General features: G+C 46.0%; 1 protein-coding gene across 4 annotated transcripts in view; it reads right to left on the bottom strand.

The window, feature by feature from the left end:
* Nucleotides 1-331: 331 nt before the first annotated feature.
* The window catches only part of ZNF365 (zinc finger protein 365), a 63,579-nt gene continuing 45,248 nt past the window's right edge, over nucleotides 332-18,662 (bottom strand). For 3 of the 4 annotated variants that reach the window (XM_074999467.1, XM_074999466.1, XM_074999465.1), the window contains 2 exons: nucleotides 8,184-8,221; nucleotides 332-4,201 (listed from right to left, as the gene is read on the bottom strand). In XM_074999467.1, the coding sequence (XP_074855568.1) occupies nucleotides 3,979-4,201; nucleotides 8,184-8,221 (261 nt within the window). In that variant the 3' untranslated portion in view covers nucleotides 332-3,978. The remainder of the gene's footprint in view (nucleotides 4,202-8,183; nucleotides 8,222-18,662) is intronic. The other variant, XM_074999468.1, reaches the window with a different exon arrangement.

The raw sequence follows: 18,662 nt of genomic DNA, 5'->3' as shown, positions 1-18,662 counted from the left end.
TCAGCAGATTATCAGGCATTCACTTAAAATCAAGTCTACAGAATTGCAAGATTTTGCCATTTAGGGATCCTTTTAACCTACAGTGTAAGTAATTAATAATCTTTGGTCTTGAAGATTTCTTTTAGAGGTTTTTCATTTTCTTTTACAATGTTTTAACACATGCTGCCATTTCTCAGCCCTAGCAGTGGTTCCCTGACCACCGCAGAGCTGACACTTCCCAGTCCCACTGGCAGTGGCTCCCCTGTCACTCCCTGCCCTGCCAGCCGCTCCCCTGCTACTGCTGGGCTGTTGCTCCCCAGCCCCCAGGGAAACTCCCTGGCCCCAGCTGTGACTCTCTAGTTGTGGCTGGGCTGTCATTCTCAACTAGTCCCTGCTGTGGGACAACTGGGCTCTCTGGCCTGGCAATGTCCATAGTCCTGCTGGATGTTGCCAGACAAGAGAGTATTGGATTTCAGAGGTGCAACCTGTATCACTTCTTTCCACAACTTTTATTTCTATAGAAGCTTTTTTCTTCAAAAAGACTTTAAACCTTTTTTAGGCATTTTATTTGCCAGATGTTTGTTTCAAATTCATTTGTACGTCCTGCAGAATTCAGCCACAAATCATTTACGGTTATGTCAACTGCGTTTAATGTAGTGGGGTGCCGTAGTTGTGCTTGCCTGAGGATGTGAGAGAAGTGAGGCAGGTGAGGAAATAGCATTTATTGGACCAGCATCTTCTGTTGGTGAAAGAGACAAGATTTTGAGCTCCTTAGAGCTCTCCTCTAAAGCTTCTCTCTCACACCACACAGCTGGGCCGGTAAAAGATATTACCTCACCCACCTGGTTTCACTTTATGTAACAAGCAACTAATTAATGAACAGTGCCCATAGGGGGATATTTTTCCTTCTGTACTCGTGCCACTGTCTGTGATCACAGCACAAACATGCCCTCTACTATTACCTAGTCCATTAACACCATAACTGAGAAATAGATCTTTATTAATAGACTGTTTATATTCTAAATGTTTTTTCTGGTGATTATAGTACATTTCAGCTTCTTTGCAACTTACTAGCTTGGCACTGATTCAGCAAATGGTGTCATTAATAGTTTAAAGATTTAGGAAACTAAAGAACATGACTTTTTAAAAAATGACAATTTGTAGTAAAGCTCTCAAGTGATGATAAATTAGAAGATAGGCCTCTCATGCATGAAACGTGAATTATTGTGCTTAACTTCGATGACTTGACATCCAAAAATTAGTCAAACTATTGGAAAAATATATCTACTACTTTCCATCGTGACTAAATACAGAAATGGGTTAAGATATTTTGCTTAAATTCTTTTTAGAGATCTCCCTTTTATTATCTTCCTAAAGAGAACTGCCTTTTTCTTTTAAAAAAAAAGAAAGTGGATATTGTGGGAAGTGGTAGAAAAATGTAAAGAATTTTGGCTATGTGGATTACAAAAGAAGGTTCTCATCAGGTACTATCTGACAAAAACCAGCATGCAGTGAAACTAACAAATCGTTTTTTTTTTTACCAACACATAACCTCTAGCATGGCATAATGTTAAATTTAACCAAGAGATATCAAAACAAATATTAAAATTTAAATAATGTAAATACATGACATTTTTAAACTGTCTTTCAGCTGAAACAGTTTTGTAAAAGTTTATACACACACATGGTAATTCCATATATATTATCTTAAATAAAAGTGAGAACTCAAACATTTCATTCTTCACTATGATACATTCTGGGAATTACATACAATGAAAAATGTGTGACATTTGTTGTGTCCTGCATTTTAGCATATTAGTTATCTTCTATTTTAAATATATTGCAAATCTAGAGTTTATTGCAGCAAAAGTCATGATGATATGTTTTCTTCTGCTTCTTCTCACTCAGGCTTACAGTCATCATTATAAAAACAATTAACATTTTCTGCACTTCTTTGTCTATGTACTTTAAAAACCAGCTTCCACAAAGACAATTTACATCTGTTAAGAGCATTTAAAAATAAATTAAGCAGAGACATTTTTCTCTTCTCCAGAAAACAATTCTTGACTGTAATCTGAACAGAATGCTAATATTTATAGTCTTGGCATAAGGATTAATACTACCAAAATATATACACAAAATTAATTCTGAAGAACATTGTGTTCCAGTAGAATCCATTTAATTGGCACAAACCAGTGGAATAGAGATATTCCACTTAACATTCCAGTCCTTGCTAACATCCTTACTCACACGTTTATTTGAAATCCATGGGAATATTAGCAGGTAAAAGGAGTATTCACACAGATAAAAATTTGCAGGATTGAGACATAGATCATAATCCCTGTTTAACAGAGGATCATGTACTACACACTACTGTCAAGTATTCATTAATTGCCTGGAACCAAATATTACAGTGGAACATGCTGGCATGTGGTGTAACTTGTCCTTCCATCTAGTGGCTGACCCAGAGAGGAAAATAAACTACTGCTATTATCAGTAATGGAGTTATTTGTCTTGAGCCCGTTAGCTCAAGGCTATGTGTACATGTCTACCTAGGCCAGCTGACCTGGGCTTAAGATAGGGCACGGGTGAGCAAACTTTTTTACACTGGGCCCCACTTTCTGTCCCTGCAATTAGCTGGGGCCCTCCAATTTGTCTAACGTAATCCAAACTGATGGGAATTTTGGTTATGTTCGTAGGAAAAGAAAACCCCCACAACCCTTTTGGCATGTGTAAGGAAATAAGTATGTAGAAGGTAAAGACTTTATTAATTGGTATATAAATGTGAATGCACATACATAAAAACAGTAACGTATCTCAATCTTTTTAATGTGATGGAATCGACACCTGAGACCCAGGCATCAGTTATAACTGCACCCCCCACTTATGAAATTTAAACACCCCCCCAAAGGGGGCTACCCCCCATACTTTGCTCACCCCTGGTATAAGGGACAGTTTAACTGCAGTGTACACATTTGTGCTGGGGCTGAAGCTTGTGCTCTGGGACCCTGCGAGGTGGGAGAGTTCCAGAGCTCAGGGTGTAGCCTGGACCCAGCTAGTTACATTTTAATAAAACAGCCCTTTAGACTGAACCCCAAAGTGAGCCTGAGTCAGCTGACATGGACCAGCTGCAAGTATCTAGCTAAAGACTAGGCATGGACGAAATGGCTTCTGATTGTAGGGCTGAGTTCCCCAGTTGAATTAGCAGCTGTAACAGTACTAAAAATACAAAGCATACAGCAGTTTCAAAGCAAACACTGAAGTTAATTGAGCTGTGTCAATTTATACGAGCTTAAAATTTAGCCCTAAGTAAAATCAATTTGTTAGCAGCTATAATAAAGCAGGGATGGAGCATGAAATGACCATGCAGGGCTGAACAGAGAAAATTCAAGATTGCATATACCATTCTGCTTCTATGAACAGTAGAATTATATTAAAATGCACTTTGCACAACTAAATGTGCTGGTATATGTAGTATTTAGTCACTGAACGTGTTTCCTGGCAACCATGCCAATGAAGTGCAAAGACTGAGTATCACGGTGCCAAGTAAATGGATTCTTCTGAACTGATGCAACAACACAGATGGAAATTAGATTAGTAAACCACATGCTGCCCCTAAAATTTCTGGTTATAAAACATATGGCCACGATAATATACAGCCAGATACTGGGCTCATTTTCAATAGGCTCTAGCATTAAATAATAGAAAAATCAAATGTAAACTGATTAAATAAATATATAAATAAGTATTACTTTGCTTATAGACTCCAAAATGAAGCAAAGTTACTAAATTACATAAATATTTTTCAAGCCATATCTATTACTGTATATTATATTTAATATGTAGCATGAATAAATTAATAGGAGAAAAAGTACAATGCTTTGCTAATAGACGTGATTCAACATGTGTTCTGTTAAAGCCTTGTGCCAGTAGCTCCTGCCTGTTGCTGTATACTATAATATGTTACCCTAGCTACTTGTTTTTTTTTTTTTTTTAATTCTACTTGGATTTTGAATTCACCTTTCGGGCAGCACTCACTGGTTCATGTCTTTTCTGTGGCATCCATAGCTCTCCTGAGCAGTCAACAGGTTCACAGAAGAACATAACTGGCTGGATGCTGTTCTTGTCAGTCTTGGTTTTCTTCAGGACCATTCTACCTTTTTGAAGGGAATGAGGTTTTGTATCAGGTATGTTAGATGAAGCATGATGACTTCCTTGGCTTCTGAAATTAAAAAAAAAGTCAGTCAGATTTTGTAAAGGTGGCAAATGGCCTGATTTTTAATGGTGTTGAGCACTTGCAGCTATGAGGGATATTTGCATGATAAAAATAGCATTTCTAGAATAACAACTGTAAATTGTTCTTTTGCACTGGGGAGTGTTATATAAGAGTTGAGCCTAGCATGTAGCAGTTTCTCTCTACTCCAAGGAAATACAGACTTTCACATTTGCTTCTAACTGGAGCACTCTATGTGCATCATTGGATTCACTTTTGGTGCATGTTCCTTTACAGTGAAATTTGCCCAGGTGCTGTGGGGGTTTGCACCAGGCGTATATGCTATAATTTGAAACTATGAAGGGATTTAAGGGGCTTAAGTGGTACACAGGACTTACACTAACCCTCTGTGAAAGGTGAATTTCACACTAATTTTTAAATGAGAATATTAACATACACCACACTGGAGAGAGGGAAGTGAGATTCTGGGGATTCCTCAGTGGTGAGAAGTTAGCTGGATCTTGGATTGCTGTGGTGCTGGCAGACCCTCCTCTGCGGCTGTAGGCCTTTTATTTGCAAGCCAAGTGACAGTCACTATTGCAAATTCAAGTCTGTGGCCTCTGATTGGCTGTCCAATTGAAGAGTTTCTGTTTTTAAATTGTGCTTGTTAATTTAATTCTGATTTTTTTGGTGTGTGTTTATCAGTAATAAGTAATTGGTGTGAGGGAAAATTAAGCCTAGAAACAGGCCAAAAACTGCTCTTGTGTTTGCCTTAGTTCATGCCTAGTGTGACTTTATTGAAGTAAAATGACTCGAACGGAGCTACTTCAGACTGGCACCTATGTGAGTCAGAACAGAACCAGGTGTTCTACTCTGAAATTTTAAATCGAACCCAACGTTTAAAAATGTTGTCAAGTTTATATTTAATAAACCTGTGACAATTCCATTTTACTTCATGTTGAACCATTTTTCAAAATATTTATACCTCTCTAGGGAAAGGCGCAATTGGTCATATACCTGCCATTCAAACCCCCAATTCACGGAATTCCAAGCTGTATTGCCAACGTAAACAGAGTTCCATGTCGCAAGCTATATTTTTTACTTTTGAACTTCAATTTTAAGAAAACTAGCCACAAACACTTTGAGACTGTAGCATGGCCTATTACAGGGGGGCCAGCCTGTGGCTCTTGAGCTGCATATGGCTCTTTGAGTAATTAACTGTGGCTGCTGCTTGGAGCCTCATGCCAGGAGTACCATCCGCCACTCTGAGCGCATGCCCCAGTCCTTGGTGGGAGAAACACATGGCGGCAGCTCCAGTGAGTCATTGGCATCGAGTTTGAGTGAAGGACTGGGGGTGCCTGGCTTTGGGGGAGGGTATTGAGCCACATGTTATATATTTATATTTTCACTCTATCCACATGGTTCTTTAGACTCTGTCCATGGCTCTTAGTCCCTAACTATCTGGCCACCCTGGCCTAATATTTTGTTTCATGTGAGAATTCAGATTAGCAAATGACTGGAGGATTGGATCCAATCTAAATGATTCATTAGTAGCAGGAAGAGACAGTCAAAGGGAATTATATGTTCACACCATATAGAAATTAAACAGGAGTGTGACACAGATCAGCCCTATGCCTCTGCTTCACCATTTATAACCACAGAAAAGAGGGGGTTAGCACTGAGGAAAATGTCAATCTGCCTGGTAGATAGTACAACACTGGAACTCATCCAGGTTGCTGTTAAGCATCATCAAATGCCTTTGAAGTTTTAATAGACTAATTAGTGGAGAAAGCAGTGAGCCAATCCCCACTGTGGCTACGTCTACATCACAGCGATCTGTCGACAGAAGTCACTGTTGGAAGAGAACTTCCGACAAACGTCTGTCGACAGAGTGTGGCCACACACAAAAGTGGATCAAAAAAGCAATCCGCTCTGTTGATAGAGAGTGGCCGGACTGCCTGTCCCTCTTTCAACAGAACAGCCAACCAGTGACACGGAAGCCCTGTCTGTTGGCAGAGGGCCCCCAGAGCATCCACACAGCTTTTTTGTTGACAGATTCTGTTGAGAAAAGCATTTTGTCTCATTGGGAAGTCATGGGGAAGAGGCATGGGAAAGAGGCAGAAGCCTGTCAACAAAAGTGCTGGGTTATGTTGACTCTACGTCAACAGAATGCATTTTTAGTGTGGACGCGCCAAAGGTTTTGTCGACAAAATGCCAGTTTTGTCAAAAATAAACAAAACCAAAACACCCTCTAACGTAGACATAACCTGTGTGTGCAGATAGATGAAGAAAACTGATTTAGAAAGCAGGGTACTGGGCTTGGATCAAAGGTGGCATGTCTAGGACACAGACAGACACAAAGAGATCCAGGCCTGAAAAGAGAGAAATTTCTGTTCACAGTGGAGAGCATTTTAATTAGCAAGGAAAGCTGGCAGGCTGACAGAAATAGTCAGAAAGAGGAGATGGCTTTCAAGTGATGTAAGTTCTCCATTTTTCTGCTTTCTCTGTTGTTATACTGAAAATGCCTTATGTAGTTTAAAGAGACAAGGTGAGTGAGGTAATGTCTTTTATTGAAGCCACACAGAGCTGTTTTTCAAGTCCAGGAAAGGTTCTTCAGTTTCCCAGCAAAATACAGGGTGGAAGAGGGCATAAATAGTTAGCAAATGTTTTAAGAAATCATGGAGAACCAACAACCCCTCAATTATATGTGTCACTTACCCACATCTGATTTCAGTGCATAAGTTTGACTGAACTTGGCCTGATACGTCTTATTTCTATAATGCCGACATAAGTGGGTACAACTCTACTGCACCAGTGGAGCTCTATCCACTTAGGTGAATTTGTCGTGTTTCATTTCACACATTCTCCTACTTCGTCTAATTGTATGAACAATAATTTAACTTAAAGTCAATCTCAGTTCAAGCACAGGCCACAGTTTAGATGTTTGGGAAAAAAAGCTTGTTTTTACTGACCTAAAAACAGTGGAGAAATATTTTGTGATTTAAACAAACAACAAACAAAACCACTTCTTGTGGAATAAGTGGTTAAAAAAACAAAACCAAAAGCAAAGAACCCCCAACTTCCGCACAGTTAATTAATAATTCCCACACAATCAATAAAAGTGACACTGATTCCAATTTTCTTTATGCAAACTAAGGAAGTTAAAAAGTTATATAGTGTAAAGTAAGTTGTGTTTTTGAATTTGGTTTTAAAAACTGAAAATATTTTAGTTACATACTGCAGGTCAGGACATATGTTTATAATATGGTATTTTTAAGTTGACAGTGCCCTTTTAAAAATAGGTGACATAGGAAATGGCAAGTATAAATCTCCCACATATGCTACTCAAAAATGCCCACAACAGGATGTTAGTCTTTTTTGGCTGAAATGTAGCATATGTTTATTTACTAGATTCAGATACTGGTGTATCAAACCTTGGCCAGGTCTACACTAGACCAAAAATTCAATTTAAGATATGTAATTCCAGCTACAACAATTACGTAACTGGAATCAATGTATCATTGATGGACTTTTCTGTCCATCCTCACTGTAGGGAGGTCAAAGGGAGAAACTCTCATGTCTACTTCCCTTACTCCTTGTGACAATGAGGAGTATGAGGGTCAAGTGTAGAGCCCTGATGGTTTGATTTGGCATGTCCCCACTAGGTGCACTAAATCAAACCCTGGAAGATCAACCCTGAATGAGTTGATCTTGTAAAATCCTCGTGGTCAAACAGGAAGCAGTGATTTTTTTGGCACAAAAGGATTCTAGTTTATCTTGAATAAAATATTTTATTTTTAATATAGCAAAGCAACTGTTTTTCCTTTATTATGCAAAATGCATGTGTGTCATCAAATACAGGACCTGCTACAAAGCCCTCAGAACCCAATATAATGGACTTAGGATCGGGGTTGTACAGCATACACAGCCATGTAAGCATGTTAAGATGCAAGCATTTTTAAATAATTGAAAAATGAAATGACATACATACAGGCATCTGGGTTTCTTATTTGATGAGATGTCTGTTAACTGGAAAAAAACCAGAAATGTTCATAATTATGAGCAAATAGATATGCTTCCCATGCCACTGTGATGGGAGGCTTAGGCTCCCTAATAAAAAACAGACTGGGCATAAAGGGGACAAATGATGGAGTTGGCACCTCCCTTTGGAGGCACACCAGCCTGCTGCCAGTGGGCCATGGAAGCAGGAGTACCAGAAGCTCCCTAGATGTGGGCAGCCACAGCTACTACGCTACTCTTTTCCACCCCAGCTGCACCTCTTCCCCTGAGGGCCTGCCTGCCATGCACTCCCCTCTCCTCCCCTGCCCCCTCACTGCTCAGCCATAAGGCAAGCAAAAGGATAAATGAAGATGATAGAAAAATGAAATGATGTACAAAAGCTTTCCTACTTCTTTCCTGCCTTAAGGATGAGCAATGGAAGGTGGGGCTGGGGAGGAGTGTGTGGCTTCTCTCCTCAGGGGGAAAAGCAGAGCAGGGAAGGGGCAGAGTGAGGAAATGGGGGTGCGCTGTCTAACTTGGGGCCCCCAACTTCTAAGGAGCTTCTGGGTTTAGCCTCCCCAAACAAACAGTTCACCTTTGTACAGTGGTTTTCTATCATTTAAATCATTTTATATCTACAAAAAACAATTTGTATCTAAAGCCCTGATGCGGTAAATAATGAAACGTGTTTAACTCAAGTCTCAGTCAGGAGCATCCCTAGATCTATGCAGATTTCAGGATATTGGTATGCTTGAGAGGTAGAATTCAGTGCCTGTTCTAGTGGTTGAGAGAAGGGAGAAAGATTAGGTTAGTTTTGTCCTCTGGATGAATTTGTTAATCTTGAGATGTAAACTAGCAGTGCTTCCTTAATGCCTAATGTGCTGAATTCCACATACTGGTAGCACGTAGCCTAATATTGTAGTGGAAGAAAAGAACTAGTAATTCAGATCCCAGAGACTTTGAAGACGTTTTTCATAGCTTATCAACTGTTTGTTTGGAAACAAAGCAATTTCTTTTTAAATGCAAAACTCATATTTTGGATCATGTGGAGAATTCTATTTCCATCTTTCCCTTTTACTAATAGGAACATTTAAAAAAAATCGTTGTCTTTAATCTCTTTTCCTGCTAACAATTCTTCAAACTTAATAACTAATCTTAAATCTTGTAATTATGCATGAGTTTTTAGTTCATTTACCAGCAGGTATTTACCATTTTTTAACTTGTAACTATAAGCAAAGTAAATTGCTAAAGAAGAATAGCAAGGGCTGAACGTAAGTAGTTCACATTTGATTATACTGTGTAGAATACAATGAGAAGTAATTATTGTGTTCAAGATAATGGATAAGCCATTGTTCTCCATTAAAGTGGATTAAGTAAATTTTCCCTCACAGCCTTTAATTTTGCCAAAATATATTTAGTGTACACGAACAACTAAAAATGTCTAAGCTAGAATCTCTGCTGTGCCCTGAGCAGAATTCACTGGAAAGGAGGGAGTGTACAACAGCGGCTTTATACCCCTTTTCCTCTCCCCACCCACAATCCCAGGACCAATCAAGGCCTGTCAGTCTCTGGCACTGCAAGAGCTGTCTGAGGCGTATTACAAATAGCTGGGCTGGAACTCCCCAGAGGTCCATTCAATAGTAGGATCTATCTAGAGCACACTGGAACTCCAAAATGCTAGGGATTAGGAGAGATGCATGGAACCAGTATGGACGGAGCTACATCAGAAACATCCCCAAGCAGCTGATTAAGTCCTCTCTAAGGCTGTATTGTGCCACCAGAGTGGCACCAGTAACTTTAACAGGCCAAGGATTGGGCCCTGTGCAGTGGCAATGACTTTCAGCAAAATCTAATAATGAACCAACTTTGGCTCTTAATGGGAGCTTCCAATTTCAAAATTGTCGTCTCTGTTGTTCTACATGGGACAATTAGGCTATGTCTACACTACAGCATAAATTGTATTTTAATGCACTTCGCTCGATTTTACAATGTGACTGTTCAAATTTAAAAGGTCAAATTAATGCTAGTGTGGAAACTGAATTACTTTAAATCACAGGTATCCCACATTGCCCCACAGGTGTCCATTCTGGCTGCTTTCACCTCCACTGCTTTCCAGGTGCACAGGAAGTAGGTAAGAGGAAGTCTGAGAATTTGAATTAATTTTCTTTCTGACCAATGTGGATAGCATGGAGTGCACCTCAGGAGCCATCCATTACATTGCATCTAGCCATCATGACTATTTAGGGGTCTTCTAATCTGAGTTCTCAGGGTTGCAAAAGAGCTCCAGCATGGAGCCATAATGAGATCCGGGATCTCATTTATGTGTGGGGTAAAGAATCAGTGCTGAGCAGACTGCAAATCAGTAAAGGAAAGGTGGACATTTCTTAGAAGATTTCACATGGTATGATCGATAATGCTATGCCTGGGTCACTCAGCAATGCTGGGTCAAAGTAAAGACGCTCCAGCAGATTTATTATAACGTGCGAGAAGCCATTGGGCGATCTGGGGCATCTCCCAACACATGTTGCTACTACAAGCAGCTTGACACCATTCTTGGGAGGGACTTAACCACGCTTCCAGTGGCTAGCACGGACTCTTCAGGAGACTTTCCTCAGGTCTCTGGTGAAAGTCTAGAGAGGGAGCAGGAGGCGGAGGCAGATAAAGAGGAGGACGCCGAGAGTCAGCAAGCATGAGGGGTGCGTCTACAATTGCATTCCTCTTTCAAAAGAGGTATGCAAATGAGGGAAATCAAAAATGCAAATTAGGTGCACATTTGGCTGCTCTTTCAAACGTAAACCCCATCTTCGAAAGAATCCTTCTTCCCATTAAATAAAGGGAAGGATTCTTTCAAAGATGAGGATTACTTTCGAAAGAGCAGCGTCTACGCTGGTTTTATTCTTTCAAAAGAAGCGCTTTTGAAATACGAACATGCAAATCAGATGCCCAATATGCAAATATGCACATCATTTGCATTTTCAATTTCCCTCATTTGCATACCTCTTTCGAAAGAGGAATGCAGTGTAGACACACCCTAGAGGAAAATGATCATGCCAGCCCACAGCTCTTCATCATACTGTCCCCAGTCGCCTCATCAACACCTGAAGCTCTGGGGTCCAGCAATGCTTTTGAAGACTCTTCTGTTGAGTATATATTTTTATAATGCTACAACTGGGTGGCAGCTGGGTTGGGTAGAGGTTTACTGCTGTTTAGCCTATTTTTTAAATTGCTACAAGTGTGGTACAGGTCAGGCGTGATGGATTTATGCCCCTTAGAACAGCTTTTAATATTTCTGGAGATGGAGTGCTTGTCCTTTCTGGAGACCTCCATAGAGGTCTTAGTCAGGTACACTTTCATTTTTTGCACAAGATTTTGGGGAGGCCTGCTTTAGTGCAGCTTCCATGATAGCACACCTTGCCATTCCAGGCAACCAGTAAGTAATCTGGTATCATGGCGCAACAAAGCATTCTGGTAAATTTTCCAGGCCTGTACTTACACAGTATGAACATATATTTTTTTTTCACTCTGTTATTCTTAGGTGACTGATGCCTCTTTTTGCAACCTAGAAGAAGCACGGGGTGTTTCATTGGAGTTTGTCCCCTTAACATTATTGCACTGCTCCCTGGCCATTTAAATTTCCCAGAATTGCCCTGCCGCACCACGTGGCTGGCAGGCTCTCCATCTCAACCCTCCACGGGCTTTCCTGGCTCTCTCCCATCTCAACATGCCACTGGCTTTTTCCCTGCACAGGATTTATGAGGATCTGCCCAGAAATTTTTTCTGTGCTTTTCAGTTTACAGGGCTGATCTCCCCCTGGCCTGCGATGAGCTGCCAGTGAATTTTTTTCTGCACTTTACAGTTTACAGGGATGAATGCCCTCCTCCCCCTAGCCTTCCATGAGCCACCAAAAAGTTTTTTTTCTGAGCTTTATAGTTTACTGGGGTTTGTTTCAAACCTTCTCCCCTGCCATCCTTAAGCCAGCAAGGTCTTACCATGTCCACAATGAAACGGTCTGGATAAATAATTTCTGTTCTTCAGAGGTTGATTCTTTGTCATCCTTAAGAAGCCAAAAGTGGCCTTGGAAAATAAAAGTCGCAGCAATGGTCAAGCGGAGAGCCATTCATTCTGTGGGTAAGAGCTTTGTGCCACATTTAAAAATGGTATCTAAAATTTTGACCTTCACGATCTTCAACAGGCAGTGTGAGCGGGGGAGACAAAGTTGTTGTGATGAGGTGAAAAAAGAGATCCAGAGAGGACATAATTGTGCAGTTGTTTGAGAAGGCAGACAAGGAACAATCCAAAGCCACTGCTGTCAGGTGGACCCAGCAGAAGAGACAAAGCATGCTCGAGTACAGGAGCAAGGACTTGGCAGAACTCCACATGGCTGTCAGGGAGTAAACCAACATCCTGCATTCCATGCTGGAGCTGCAGAGGGACACCCACTCAAGGACTCACTATGTGGCCTCCACACCCTGTTGCCCAGCCTCCCCTTGATGTGGCTCAACCCTGACCTCAGTGGGGTCCCTGAACATGGGAGGACAGGCAAGGACAGTCTCATGTTCCACCCCGATGGCCTCCCCCACTGCAAAAGGCTCACATTCCGCTGCTCCTGACGCCGGGATCCCCTTCTTTTTCCTACCTCTTAACCCTCCCCTCCCAAATAAAAATAATCTTTTTGTGAAAAAATCTTGTTGTGTCATTTATTTGTTCACATGGGGCAGGCTGCAGTTGAGATGCAGTTGGAGGTGCTTTCGTAAAGGTAAAGCACACATCATTGTGGCCATAACACGCTGTGCAACGACTCTATGCTATGCAGGATCCATGCTAGTCACCTGCAGCGATGTGAGCCTGTGGCAGGCTTCGGGAAAATGGCACGAAGAATGGCACAAAATTCCTCAGTCTGGCTGTTTGTTTTCCAACAGCAGGGAGAATGGGGGCATTGCACTCTGGGATGATGATATCGGACACCCACAAGTATTTGCGGCACATTTTTTCCCATAAGCCACAGGCACAAAACTCCAGAATGCAACAGGACAACAGGCACTGTGGGATAGGTACCCACAATGCATTGCTGATGCAGTCAAACCTAGGTAAGGCAATGGAGACATGCTGTCAACTTGCTGGACATTTGCAGATACTCATCTTCAATTTTATAAATTCTAGCGGTAAAAAGTTGATTTGAATAAATTCTACTTTATTTCGTAGTGTAGCCTCAGACACTCACTCTGAGCCATTCTTACAGTCCATACTCAGGTAAGATTGTCAATGGGAGTTTTGCTTGAGTAAAAACAGAAGTATGAGAGGACTGACGCATTGATTCACGAAGTAAGTCTTCCAATCCTGTTGAATGTCTTCAAATATTCTGACTCCCTTTAGCCCGCCAAATAGCAGGTAAAAAAGCAGTCTGCAAAATCCAAACTTTTGTATTGCACAGGTTTTGTGGCAAAACCAGAAGTAAATAATATTAGAAAAGAATAATGAAAAGAGTCACAATTTTTGCTGCTATTACCTGCCTTGAGCCCACAATTTAAACACTTTCCTTTCCACATATGAATGGGAATTTTAGTGCTTCTGAAACACAGTAGATCAGCAGCCCTAGAGATCTTTAACAGCAGACAGAAATGACAGCCCATGTTTCTCTATGATTTGTCTTACCAATGTGCTTGAAGCTCACTGATGCCTTGGGGAGTTCCATTTCCATGTTCATTTGTTCTTTGATCTTGCTACTGAAATTGCTAATGGGGAGTCAATTAGTGCCAAAGGTCAAGAGCGGTTTTTGTGTTTCTTACTGATCACTGTGGTTCACTCAGAAGGAGGCTGACACCAAATCAGCATTTCACATAGGACACCAGCCAACGGCAAAAGCCGTCCTATAGCAACAACTGTTGGACAATACACATTTCCAAAGGGAAAAAAATGCTCTTTGAATCAGGAGGACAAATGACTTTGAAGGCATTCACTGTTGACACACCTATAAGCTTCAACAAGAAATTCTGTGTCTCTTGGGCCGCGTCTACACGTGCCACCTACTTCGAAGTAGTGGCGCCAACTTCGAAATAGCGCCCGTCACGGCTACACGTGTTGGGCGCTATTTCGAAGTTAACATCGACGTTAGGCGGCAAGACGTCGAAGTCGCTAACCCCATGAGGGGATAGGAATAGCGCCCTACTTCGACGTTCAACGTCGAAGTAAGGAACGTGTAGTCGTTGCGCGTCCTGCAACATCGAAATAGCGGGGTCATCCATGGCAGCCATCAGCTGAGGGGTTGAGAGACACTCTCTCCAGCCCCTGAGCTGGATGGTGGCCGCGTGCAGCGGCCCCTTAAAGCTCCCCGCCCCCTGCCTTCCTGTGCAGGAAGCTGAGAGAGCGTGCACACAGCAGCATTGCCATGCAGCTAGCCTGCACGCTCCTCCGCAGCCACAGACACCCACACCCAACATGATGGCCACCCCCCAGCCCCCCAAGTGCCCCCTGGGGAACCCCCCCCAAGGGGAGCCAGGGCTCCCAGCCCAGCAGCCAGGCAGGGAAGCGGCAGCGGGGCCGCTCCTGGACGGAGGCCGAGCTTCGGGACCTGCTGGGGCTCTGGAGTGAGGAGGAGGTGCTCTAGGTAATGGGGAGCAAGAGGCGGAATGCGGACGCGTTTGCTCCGCTGGCCGAGGGCCTGGCCGCCTGGGGTCACCCTGCCCACACTCTGGATCATGTCCGGAGTAAAGTGAAGGAGCTGCGGCAGGGTTACGCCCGGGCCTGGGATGCAGCCGGCCGATCTGGGGCCGCCTCCGTCACTTGCCCCTTTTACAGGGAGCTCAGGGACATCAGCGATGCTGGCCTGAGGATCGTCCTGCCCTCGAGGAGCTCCAGCCGGGCGTCCGCCCACCGGGTGTCCCCCGACCATGGGAGTGGACCATCAGGTATGTACCCCCCCCCCGGTGCACACCCCCCGGGGTTGAGGGGTGGGGGTAATAGATATGACCAGGGCCCTCCACATGCCCAGATGACCATGGCCCAAGGACAGCAGTGGCATGTCCCTCAGAAGAGTGTATCAGCCCCTGCCCCCCCCAGCATGACAGTGCCATGCCCCATCCCCGGGGCTGGGGGGAGCGGCACCTCTAGGGTCCCCCGTGGGGAGGGGGTGGGACACCCAGCAGCAGCAGCAGCAGCATGTGATGGAGTGGGGGGAGTGCAAATGCAAGACTCAGGCTAGATATGAGAAACAAGCAGAATAGCTCCCAGTGGCTAAGGATGACCCTGGGGCTACAACTGGCAGGTTACACCTCTGCCCTGAACAAAGAGGAGGGAGGAGCTGAGCTGGGTTTGAATCGGGGGCGGCAGTTAGAGGCTAGGGGAAGGCAGAGCTAGAAGGCAGCCAGCCTGAGGAGGGGGAAAGCTACACCCCAGAGGGGCACCCTCGGGGTCTTCTCCCCAGGACGGGTTGGAAGGACTGTCTCTGACTGCTGTACTTTCACTTCTGTGAGAAACTGGGCATCTGTTGCCTAATAAACCTCCTGTTGTACCTGCTGAGTGAGAGTCACTCCTGCCAGCGGACGGGGTGCAGTGCAGGGGGACCCCTGAACCCCATCACAGCAGCATCTCCCGGGGACGGGGATGGGGAACCTGCAGCAGAGGGGTGGGGGGACAAGGGCCACGGCTCGGGGCCCACACTAACGGCTGTCTCCACTCTTCTTCCCCCCCTCCTGCATTCCGCAGCTGCACCATCGGAAGGACCGGAGAGCGCTGGCGAGGTGTCAATGGTCCCGGACAGCCCACCGGGGCCATCACTCCAGGCCAGCCCCTCGGCAGAGGACTGACCAGCCCCACGGCGGGGAAGACGGCGGACCCAGCACCACCGCCTGATGGCGATGGACCCCCACCTGCTGGCCATCCACCGTCGGCAGCTGGAGGTCGCTGAGCAGCGGCTGCGGGTGGAGGAGCGCCGCCTCCAGCTGCAGGAGCAGGCGCTGGCCTGGCACCAGGAGGCATGGGGGGCCTTCATGCGGACCTTCGATCGTATCGCCGACTACCTGGCCCCCCATGCTGCGCCGGCCGCTGCTGCACCCGCCCTGCCTGCTCCACCTGCTGCGCCACCCGCTGTGCCATCCGCCGTCACACCACCACCTGCCACCGAGGGCCCTTCCGCCGAGGGGGAGCTGGGGCCAGCTGACACCTGCCGGCCGTATCTACCGGTCCGCCCAGCCCCAGCCAGGGCTGAGGCCAAGGCGTGGGTCATGGCCACCCACCCCCAGCGCTGGACATTAGGGGGTGTATGGCCCAGGACGTGGCCCCCCCCTTTGTATGTATTCCCCCCAGTTTTATGTTATTTTGTAAATAGTTTTTATATTAGACCCCTGTTGCTATGCTGATCCTTGCCCCCCCATGTACATAGTTCTCCCCTTCCTTGTCTTCCCCTTTCATCTTATCCTTATTTATAATACATATATATATAAGTTTGATTTTGCCTGTAAATAGTTAGTCTTGATAATAATAATAAGAGCTCTACAGATATTTGATTTGACGAACAACTGTCTGCTTTTATTTACAAGAAAAGTCGGGGGGTGTGCTCTTGGGTGCTCTGTGGTGTGGGCATGGGGCAGGGAGTGTTGTGGAGGATGGGGGGGCAGTGGGGGGCCTGCCAGCATTCACCCCGTGGCCTCATCGAACTGGGCCCGCAGGGCCTCCCGGACCCGGGTCCCTTCGGGGTCCACCTGGCGACTGGGGGCAGCGGGTGGCTGCACATCAGCCCTGCCGGCCTCCTCAGCCCAGGCCTGAAAGAAGGCCTCCCCCTTGCTCTCCACGAGGTTGTGTAGGGCGCTGCATGCGCCCACAATCTGGGGGATGTTGGTGGGGCCCGCATCAGGGCGGGTGAGGAGACACCTCCAGCGCCCTTTGAAGAGCCCAAATGTGTGCTCCACCACCTGGCGCGTGTGGTTCAGGCGCAGGTTGAAGCGCTCCTGGCTGGCTGACAGATGGCCCGTGTAAGGGTGCATGAGCCAGGGCCGGAGTGGGTATGCCGCATCTGCGATGACGCAGAGGGGCATGGTGGTGTCCCCCACAGGGATCTCCCACTGGGGGATGTAGGTCCCCGCCTCCAGCTGGCGGCACAGGCTCGAGTTCCGGAATACCCGGGCGTTGTGGGTGCTGCCAGGCCAGCCCACATAAATGTCCAGGAAATGGCCCCGGCTGTCCACCAAGGCCTGGAGGACCACTGAGTGGTAGCCCTTCCTGTTTAAGTAGCGTCCTCCACTGTGTTCCGGGGCGCGGATGGGGATGTGAGTCCCATCCAGAGCCCCGAAGCAATTGGGGAAGCCCAGGGTGGCAAAGCCCGTGATGGCAGCATCTGGGTCCCCAAGCCTCACGAGCCTGTGGAGGAGCATGGCGTTGATGACGTGGACGACCTGCAGGGGAAGCACATGGGAGAGCACCAATGAGGGGTGTGCAGGGTGTGTGTGGCCCTCCCCTGCCACGACCCCCCTCCCCTCCCCTGCCAGGGCTGCCTCCCCCTCCCCCCGTGGGTCCTCTTACCTCCATGAGGACAGCCGCGACGGTGGCCTTGCCGACGCCAAACTGCTGGCCCACGGATCGGTAGCTGTCTGGAGTGGCCAGCTTCCAGACAGCGATGCCGACCCGTTTCTCGATGCTGAGGGCACGCCACATGGCGGTGTCCTGGTGCCTCAGTGCGGGGGTGAGCCACTGGCATAGCTCCAGAAATGTCTGCCGGCTCATGCGAAAGTTCTGGAGCCAGCAGTCGTCGTCCCACTCTCCGAGCACCAGCTGCTCCCACCAGTCAGTGCTCGTGGGGTAGCTCCACAGCTGGTGGCGTGTGCGGCGGGGGGGGGGAGGGGGTGGGGCTGGGTGCTGCAGGGTTGGGGGTTGCGTCCTCCTCCCTTGCGGGCAGCTCCTCCTCTGTGGCAAGGATGTGCTCAGCTGCCTCCTGAATGGCATGGAGCAGGGCAAGCACTGCTCCTACAGGGGCGGCTGTGTGGACCTCTGGCGGCTGCTGCTGCTGCTGCTGCTGCTGGGGGTCCATGACTGTGTCGCTCGAGGTGTGCGTGCCTATGGCTCTGCAGACCGCGTGCTGTGCAGGCTGCGTGTGTCTGGGAGGGGCCCTTTAAGGGAGCGGCTAGCTGTTGCCCCGGAACCGCTAGTCCGCCCTGTGACCCTGTCTGCAGCTGTTCCTGGCACCCTTATTTCGATGTGTGCTACTTTGGCATGTAGACGTTCCCTCGCAGCGCCTATTTCGATGTGGTGCTGCCCAATGTCGACGTTCAACGTCGACGTTGCCAGCCCTGGAGGACGTGTAGACGTTATTCATCGAAATAGCCTATTTCGATGTAGCGTGCATGTGTAGACGTAGCCTTGAGCAGCTGAGTATTAGCCTGGGTGTTCAGATTTCTAATTGGCTAATATACCTGTGGAAAAACTAGTGTTTCACAGCTGAAAGTTTGATCCTGAAATATGTTTGTTTCCCAACTTCAGCGTT

The sequence above is a fragment of the Carettochelys insculpta genome, chromosome 7 (assembly GCF_033958435.1).
Source record: "Carettochelys insculpta isolate YL-2023 chromosome 7, ASM3395843v1, whole genome shotgun sequence".
Classification (NCBI taxonomy): Eukaryota; Metazoa; Chordata; order Testudines; family Carettochelyidae; genus Carettochelys; species Carettochelys insculpta.
This window is presented reverse-complemented; position numbering and strand designations above follow the sequence as displayed.